At 33.6% G+C, this 9824-nt stretch overlaps 2 protein-coding genes across 2 annotated transcripts; both read right to left on the reverse strand.

The window, feature by feature from the left end:
* Positions 1-491: 491 nt before the first annotated feature.
* LOC130823190 (protein FAR1-RELATED SEQUENCE 2-like) lies at positions 492-1285 on the reverse strand. The gene is made up of 2 exons (XM_057687825.1): positions 668-1285; positions 492-554 (listed from the first exon to the last, which is right to left on the reverse strand). Exons 1-2 carry the CDS (start codon positions 1283-1285, stop codon positions 492-494), a joined length of 681 nt encoding a protein of 226 aa, XP_057543808.1.
* Positions 1286-1451: 166 nt separating this feature from the next.
* On the reverse strand, positions 1452-2795 carry LOC130823191 (protein FAR1-RELATED SEQUENCE 5-like). Its single transcript, XM_057687826.1, has one exon. It carries the CDS (start codon positions 2793-2795, stop codon positions 1452-1454), a length of 1344 nt encoding a protein of 447 aa, XP_057543809.1.
* Positions 2796-9824: the final 7029 nt, after the last annotated feature.

A 9824-nucleotide genomic window follows, 5' to 3' on the forward strand; every position in this document is an offset into this window, starting at 1 on the left:
TACTAGATAATCTAATCACTCTAGTTACTTTTGCTATGTAATCACTGTAGATATGGTGCTATTGTTAACAACTTTTATGACTTATAATCTTTTTCTATTTTCCAAAATTAAAAAAGAAGACAGTAACTATGATTATTCATAGTAACCATTAATCATAACATAATATCTTTTACTACGAACATAATAGCATTTACTTTTTGAAACAAAGTTTTTCCAAAATTAAAAAAAGAAGATAGTAACTATATATAGTCATAGTAACCTTTAATCATAACATAGTATCTTTTTCTAAGAACATAGTAGCATTCACTTTTGCAACAAAGATTTTTCAAACTTACAAAAGAGAAGACAGTAGCTATACATTGTCATAGTAACTTTTAATCACAACATAGTATCAAATTACAACAGAATAGTGTATTCAAAACTTTCAAATTTCTAAATAAATAGTCTCTTCATCTATCTCTTCATCTATCTATTCTTAATAATCTCTTCATCTATCTCTTCAACAGAATAGTGTATTCAAAACTTTCAAACTTCTTAATAATCTCTTCATATATCTGTTCTTTAGCATCAACTTTTTTGCATAACAAAAATTTTGCACTTTCATTTACATAATCAAATTATTAAATAAGGATACATTAAAATATAAGCAAATTATATATTTTTATACCTTAAGTGGGGTATCTTTTGTTGATGAGCAATTTCGACTATCATGATAATCAAATTTACCACAAGGTTTGCACTTTCTTTTGGGCTTCTTGCTTTGCTCAATAGTTTGTTCCTTTTCCTCAATTATTCTTTTCCTTCTTCCTTTGTTCTTTGATTGGATTGGATTTTGTATTTCCATTGTCGAAGATGAACTTGTGCCTACTAATAATTCGATTTGTTGCTCTTTAGTAATGTCCACCCTTACATCATCACTTTCCTCCAATTTTCTACTAATATCTTTTAGGTTTTGTAAAAGTGATTGTAAATCACTCTCACTCCTTTGAGCTAAACCTACACAATTGAAAATTTCACACCAAACTTCCCCCAATAACTTCCCCACGTTGTCACACTTTTTGCTATCTTCAATCAGATTCCCATGCAAATCAAAAATAGGCTTCTTTAATGCTAGCTTCGTCCAACGATCTAAAACATATTGCTTTGGGATTTGTGTTATTTGTCTTGCACTCATGACACAAATCGCATGGGAACATAATATTCCTATCCGTTTAAATAACTTGCAATCACAATCTACCTTCAACTCATCAATTGAACTTCCTAGAATAAATTTCACCTTGTACATCTTACTTACCGTTGAGTCCAAAACAGTTATACTTTCCACACTTTCAATCTTTTCAATATTTTGAATATAAGTTTTGAAACAAGACTTATAAACTTCATATTGAAAAAGAAAAAAAATTTTTCTAGTATAGACTTCACCGGCATGTTTTGCAATCGGCAATGGTGTTTTATATTTGTGGATTTGTGTGAAGTGATTCAGCATTGAGCTTATCTTGTTTGTACCTCTGTGCATCCATTGCACTTTCATAACTCATATAAAATTCAATAAGTGTCATGTGAGGGTTTGAAAAATGGTTGAAGAAACTATTAACACTTTCCGATCGGGATGTAGTTCTCAAAATCTCCCCCAATGGGATATCCCTAAAATATGCGGGTAACCATTGATCTCGTATACTAAATATACTAGTAAACCATTTATCTGTTTGAAGATTATATTTCGTCATAATTCCCTCCCATTTTTCCTCAAATTCATTTTCTTCTTGATCAATATTCCAAACACACCCATTTAATTCTTTCAAAAAATCCTCATTTTTGTTCAATTCCGGTCCAACGTTATCAGTAACTTTACTCATGATGTGCCACATGCAAAGTTTGTGTATTGTATTTGGAATAACATTTTTAATCGCAATTTTCATTGCAGGGTCTTGATCAGTTATCAAATATGTTGGCATACACTCCCCCATACAATGTAAAAAAGTGCTAAATAACCACTCAAAAGATTCACTATCTTCCTTAGCTAATAAACCTATACCAAATGTAATACAAGACTTATGATGATCTACACCAGTAAAAGGGGCTAAAACCATGCTATACTTATTGGTGTTATAAGTACAATCAAAAGTAACCATTTCTCCAAATAAGCAATAATTCTTTCTACTTATCCCATCGGCCCAAAATAAACGTGAAATGTGGTCCTCCTCATCTAAAGCATAATCAAAATAAAACCCCGTGTAAATATCTCTTTTTCTGATAAAATTCTCGATCAACATCTTCCCATCATCTCCTTTAATATATGTTTTCAAATCCCTATGGAAATTCTTAAAATCTTGCATTGTAACTCCCACATTCTCATAACCCCCAATATTTTCCTTAAACAATCTAAAGGATTTAACCGGTCCTATATTAACCCGTGCATTCTTAGATATGAAATTTTTGTGTAACAAAGTCATTTTCCTTTTACCCAATAAATATTGACGCGATGTAGGGCTAGCTAGACAATGATTGTGCGCCTCTTCGAATTTTAAAACATGGTATGTTCTCTTCACTATGTCATATTTCAAAATCAATCTAGCTTTACAACCAATTCTTTTGGTTGATCTCTTATAACGTGGAACAACATCTGCACTTTTCTTAGGTTTAGGTTTTATGATACCCTCCCTACTACAAACAAAATATTTTAAAACAACAATACCCTTTTTTTTGTAGCTAGTAGATGAACGTATATTAAAACTGCAAATTTCAGCATATTTACCATAAAAATCTAAGGCTTTGTCTATGTTTTGAAAAGACATACCAACAAATGGCTTTTTATCAAACTCACAATGAGGAATCTGTTGGACCTCTTGAGTTTTGATGATGACTACACTTTAGCAAATATGTGTTTAGAGATTGTGCGCAGGTCGATATCCGATTAATTGTGATCGTTGATAGTACCTATGCCTTAGCTTATGGAAACGTACATGTCAAAAGGTTTCAATTGATGTTAGGAAAAGCATATCGCTTGGGATGTAAAATGGAGACAGCAGATCTACTGTTCCCAAGTTGGATGTTCTAGCTAAACTGAAGTCTGGAGACAGCACACTGTTCCTGAGCTGAAGGTTGACTACGTTGACTGAAAATTCTGATTATCATATTTTAATTATTATTTTTAGTTAATGTATTTTAAATTAAATTGTTGCAGTAAAAATTTATTTAAGTTAATTGGCAAATCGTTTTTGTTAAAGAAAATGTATTCACGTTTTATTTGTTAAGATCCTTTATTTTAGGATCTATTTTTAGTAAATCCTGGATTTATTAAAAATAGAATTAACTAACTTTGAATTAGTCTTAGCAAATCTTTCTAACCGGTTTTTATTCCTAAAAATTAGCAAGCAATCATTCCCACTAAGATTAACCGTTTTCTAAATATAGCATGAAGTTCCAGCCATTAATTTGGGGAACAGGAATTACTACTGAAGAAACTGCTACTTTAGGGAACAGCGGTTATTAAGGGAACAGCGGTTATTGTTTATGTACACGTGTGATTTGACTTAATCAAATCTTATGGAAATAACCGTGTGTTTGCTTAATCCACATTACTCCCATGATCTCTTGATAGTGGGATGATGGATTGGATTATTCCATTTTCTTAGGGATATTATTTCCTATAAATTGCAAGATAATTCCGTTTTTTTTTAAGTGAAGAAAAGTAATCCAACGTTTTGTGCTTAAGTATTTTTCATACGTTTTTGTTGGATTTTACAAGAAATATTTTGTTCTCAAAATTGCCAATTAATTTATAATATTTTCTTGATGCAACTCTTTGATTTATTTTAGAGAATTTCTATCCTTTTTGTAAGGGTTTTTGAGAGTTTATGTAATTAGACTCGGGTGAGTCTAAGGGGGAAGTTAGATAGCTTTTAGTGAAGCTAGAGAGGATTAGCTTATTGTAAAGCTAAGTTTGTTGCTTTGAGTAAAGCAATTAGAGAGTGAAGAGTTGGCCTAGTTGTTTCGCTTCGAGTGAAGTAAGGTGTTTATTGTAATTGTAACTAATTGCCTTAAACATAGTGAAGTGGTTAGAAATCCCAAGTGGTCGTGGTTTTTCCTTTTGTTTAGGCCCAAAAGGTTTCCACGTAAAATCGTGCGTCTCTCTTATTATTTTGCTCTTAGTTTAAGCTTTATTTATTTTGAATAATTCCGCAAAAACAGGGCACAATCGCTTAAACTTGCAACAACAACAATTCACCCCCCCTCTTGTTGCTGTTCCCGTTCCTAATTGAATCAACAATTGGTATCAGAGCCCTGTTCCCAGAAGATCAGGAAACCCTGAGGGCAGATTCTGGTGTTCCCTAAAAATGTCAATTATGAACGAGCGAATGGAAGAAGGGTATTCAACTCAAAGACCGCCAATGTTCGATGGAAAATTCTATACATATTGGAAAAATAGGATGGAGATCTTCATTAAAGCGGAAAATTATCAAGTTTGGAGAGTCATAGAAATCGGAGATTTTGAGGTAACCACTACTAACTCCAACAATGAAATTGTTCCCAAACCTATAACCGAATATGAAAAAGAAGATTTTCAGAAAATGGAATTAAATGCTCTTGCTATAAAATTACTTCATTGTGGTCTTGGACCAAACGAGCATAATAGAATAATGGGGTGCAAATCCGCTAAGCAAATTTGGGACCTGCTTGCTGTTACCCATGAGGGAACAAGTGAAGTAAAACGGTCCAAAATTGATTTGTTAATGTCTAAATACGAGAGATTTGTTATGGAGCCAAGAGAAAGTATCCAAGAAATGTTCACTAGGTTCACCAACATAACAAACGAGCTTGTCTCTCTTGGAAGAATAATTCCCACTGATGAACAAGTAAGGAAGATCCTAAGGAGCCTTCCTCAAGATGAGCGCTGGAGGGCCAAGGTTACTGCTATACAAGAGTCCAAAGATTTTACTAAGTTCAATCTAGAGGAGCTGGCTGGTTCCCTAATGACGCATGAATTGCATTTGGGAACAGCAGACAGTTCCAGGAACAAGGGACTGGCTCTGGCAGCGGGGGAACAGGACGAATCAGAATGTGATGAGGAAGAGGCTGCTTTATTGGTACGAAAATTCAAGAAGTTCTTCAAGAACAGCAGGTATGCAAATCAAAGAAACAACAAAGAAAGAAGAACAAAAAATCTTGAATGCCACAAATGTGGAAGTACCGAACACTTCATCAAGGATTGCCCAACATGGAAGAATGAAAAGGGTAAGGGAAAGACAAGAGATTCAAGAAGACCGTTGAACAAAGAAAATTTTAACAAGACTGACTTTCGTAAGGCCATGATTGCTGCATGGGGAGAAACTGAAAGTGAGAATGAAACTATTGTTCCCGAAGAAGAGGAAACAGCTAACCTATGTCTCATGGCTACACATAAAGGCAAGGAGAAGCAGGTAAATATTTCTAATTCATTTTCTGACCATTCATTCAATCCAAGTAAAAATGAATTAAAAGAGTTGTTAAAAGAGGCACAAGTTAAACTTGAAAATTGCAATGATAAGTGTCTCAGGTTAGAAAAGGAACTTAAAGTAAGCAAAGACCATGTCTCATACATAAACACCTTTAGACATGATGTCCAAAACAGATTTTTCGGTTTGTTGGACCAAAATATAATCCTAAAGGAAAATATGGAGAGACTTAAGAAGGAAAATGTTATTCTTAACATTGAGCTATCGCAATACAAATTATTAGGCTTAAATAAGGAATTGATAGATGCATCTACTAAAGACTTATGCAATGATTTTCAATATTTAAAAATGAATTCGGAATCCAACCGTAACAACAATAATAATCTTGAATTAAATTCAAGAGAAAAAGGGAAAATCAAAATAACTCCCAAATGGATTCTAGATGCTAAAAGTAAGAAATCACAAGGCCTAAAATATTTTAAGAATAACAAAAGTAAGAAAGCTTACGTTAATCTTCCTAGAGACAGGTACTGTACCTTCTGTGGTAAAGCTGGCCATCTGAAGGAACAGTGCACCAAAAAGGAACAGTATACTGTCTCTAACAGAAACTATGTCTATAACATTCAAATTGATAAATATGATTCATGTAAGATCGACAAGGAACCCAAGAAAGTCTGGGTTCCTATAATTAACAATTAATTATCTTACAGGTCCAAGTGAGGGGGAACAGCTCATGGTATCTCGACAGTGGGTGTTCCAAGCATATGACGGGTGACAAATCTAAATTTCTCTCACTTGAAGCCTATGATGGGGGAACAGTAACCTTCGGTGACAATATGAAGGGTGAGATAATCGCCAAAGGAAAGGTTGGAAGGTCATGTTCCCACGCCATTGATAATGTATTTTTAGTCGAGAATTTGAAACACAACTTACTTAGTATTTCTCAATTTTGTGATAAGGGTAACTCTGTAAACTTTACTTCTGAAAAGTGCATTATTTCTAGGAATGACACTGGAGACATCATTCTTGAGGGAAACAGAAAAGGGAACACTTATGTAGTGGACCTGGACACTGTTCCCAGAAACAGTCTAACGTGTCTAAGTGTTATAGAAGACGACCCACTTCTTTGGCATAAGCGTCTAGGTCATGCTAGTTATTCATTGATTAATTCATTAAGATCTAAAGACCTAGTTAGAGGACTACCATCTATAAAATTCCTTAAAGATGAAATATGTGATCCTTGTGCCAAAGGAAAACAAGTAAGGTCATCTTTTAAACCAAAGAATGTTGTGACCACCTCAAATACGCTTGAATTATTACACATGGATTTGTGTGGACCTATGAGAATACAAAGCCGTAGTGGCAAGAGATATGTGTTTGTTATTATTGATGATTATAGTAGATTTACATGGACTTTATTTCTAGTTAGTAAAGATGAAGCCTTTAATGAGTTTGTTTCTTTCGCTAACAAAATACAAAAATCTACCAATAATCAAATTGTTCACATAAGGTCAGATCATGGTAAAGAATTTGAAAATTCAAGCTTTATGAGTTATTGCAATGAACATGGAATAAGTCACAATTTTTCCGCCCCTAGAACACCACAACAAAATGGTGTTATAGAAAGGAAAAATAGAACTTTAGAAGAAATGGCTAGAACTATGTTAATTGCTAGTGGTTTACCTAGAAATTTTTGGGCCGAGGCTGTTAATACTGCATGTTATATTTTAAATAGAGTATTGATAAGACCAATCACTTCTAAGACACCCTATGAACTGTTTAAAGGTGTTAAACCAAATATTGCCTATTTTCGTGTGTTTGGTTGCAAATGTTTTGTACATGTTAATGGAAAACGGAATATAGGTAAATTTGATGAAAGAAGTGATGAAGCAGTATTTCTTGGCTACTCATCTCAAAGTAAGGCATATAGAGTCTATAACAAAAGAACAATGAGTGTGGAAGAATCCGTTCACATAATTTTCGATGAAACTAACTTTTTGTCAAGTGAACAGGATACAAATAATTTTAAGATAGGTCTTGCAAATTTAGAAGAAGATGATGAAGAATTGAAAGTGCATGATCAAGAAACAGCTGGTGAACAGCCGGTTCCAGCAGAAGCAGAAAGTACTGATCAAGTTCAGGAACTGCCAGAACATCAGGAACAGCAGACTGTTCCCAATCCAGCTGTTCCCACAGATGAGCAGAACAATCCAGTAGCTGAACAGAATGTTAATCAAGCTGATGAACCAGAACATGCTACTGTTCCCACAAGAGATTTTATGCCAAAACCTTGGAGATATCAAAAATACCATCCTCTTGATTTGATTGTAAGTGACTTAAATAAAGGAACACAAACTAGATCTCAAATGAGAAACTTTTGTGCACATTTTGCGTTCCTATCATCACTTGAACCCAAAAATCACGAAGAAGCTCTAAGGGATTCGGAATGGGTCGTAGCCATGCAAGATGAATTGAACGAATTTGAAAGGAACAAAGTATGGCATTTAGAACCCAAACCGAAACACAAGAAGGTAATTGGTTTGAAATGGGTATTTCGGAACAAACTAGATGAGCATGGAATAATTGTAAGAAACAAAGCAAGGCTCGTGGTCAAAGGGTACAATCAACAAGAAGGTATTGATTATACTGAGACATTTGCTCCAGTAGCAAGGTTAGAAGCTATTAGAATTTTAATTTCTTTTGCTGCATTTATGAACTTTAAATTATATCAAATGGATGTGAAATGTGCTTTCTTGAATGGTTTTCTTGATGAAGAAGTTTTTGTTAAACAACCGCCTGGCTTTGAGAATACCTCGTGTCTTGATCATGTCTATAAGCTTGATAAAGCTCTTTATGGGTTAAAACAAGCTCCAAGGCAATGGTATGAAAGACTATCAAAGTTTTTGATTCAAAATGACTTTATTAGAGGTAAAATTGATAAAACCTTATTCTTTAAGAATAAAGGTTCCAATATATTAGTTGTTCAAATATATGTTGATGATATTATTTTTGGTGCCACAAATGAATTGCTATGTAAAGAATTTGCTAACCTTATGAGCACTGAATTTGAAATGAGCATGATGGGAGAATTAAATTTCTTTCTTGGTTTGCAAATTAAACAAACTGCTAATGGTATCTTTATTCATCAACAAAAATATATAAAAGAACTTCTTAAGAAATATGGCATGACTAACGCTAAAACCAACCATACACCCATGGCTACTAATGTAAGATTAGATGAAGATACAAATGGAACAAATATTGACCAAACTATGTATAGAGGCATGATTGGATCTTTATTATATCTAACTGCTAGTAGACCCGATATTTCATTTAGTGTTGGTTTATGTGCAAGATTTCAATCTAACCCTAAAGAATCACATCTAACTGCAGTGAAACGTATTTTGAGATATCTAAAGGGAACAGATGATTTATCATTATTTTATCCTAAAAGTGATGTTTTTGATTTGAAAGGCTTTAGTGATGCAGATTATGCAGGAGATCTTGTTAATAGAAAAAGCACGTCAGGTATGGTACAATTTCTTGGCTCATGTTTAGTTTCGTGGAGCTCCAAGAAACAAAACACTGTTGCATTATCAACCGCTGAAGCTGAGTACGTAGCAGCAGCAGCTTGCTGTTCCCAAATGATATGGATAAAGCAGCAGCTAAGAGACTTTGGTATTAAGTATGCATGTGTTCCTATTTATTGCGATAATACCAGTGCCATATGCATATCCAAAGATCCAGTGCATCACTCACGAGTAAAGCACATCCATATTAGGCATCATTTTCTTAAGGATAATGTTGAAAATAAAAATATTATTGTTAAGCATGTAAACACTAATGAGCAAATAGCAGATATCATGACCAAACCGCTTCCAAGGGAACAGCATGAGAAAATGAGATTGGAACTTGGCATGATCAAGCTTCATTAAAGGAAGTGTCATATATGATCCTTAGAGACAAAATAAAAATTGAAAATGATCAATCAACCACAATAAACTTGATTGAAAGATCAATTATTGATAGGATCAGGTACGCATTTTTTTTAAGGGAATATACTTTGAATGTTCTTATGATTGCATGATTATTTTGATCAAACGGTAGTAGCATAATATTATCATTTTCTTATTATAAATATATAATAAAAATATAAAAAATAAAAAAAAAATAAAAAAAAATTATATATAAATTTTTTTTCCAGCAATTTTTTTTGGGAAGTAGGAGTTGGATCATCAAATTCATCTGTCTCCATTTCGTGTCTCTGTATCAAAATGCATAACTAAGGAAAATGGAACATTTAGTAACCGTCACCTCTCACAAATAAACCCACTCCCTCACGTTCCATCCTTCACTTCATAATCATTACCCTTTCCCTTTCACTCAACC

Source organism: Amaranthus tricolor, chromosome 9 (genome assembly GCF_026212465.1).
Source record: "Amaranthus tricolor cultivar Red isolate AtriRed21 chromosome 9, ASM2621246v1, whole genome shotgun sequence".
Classification (NCBI taxonomy): Eukaryota; Viridiplantae; Streptophyta; class Magnoliopsida; order Caryophyllales; family Amaranthaceae; genus Amaranthus; species Amaranthus tricolor.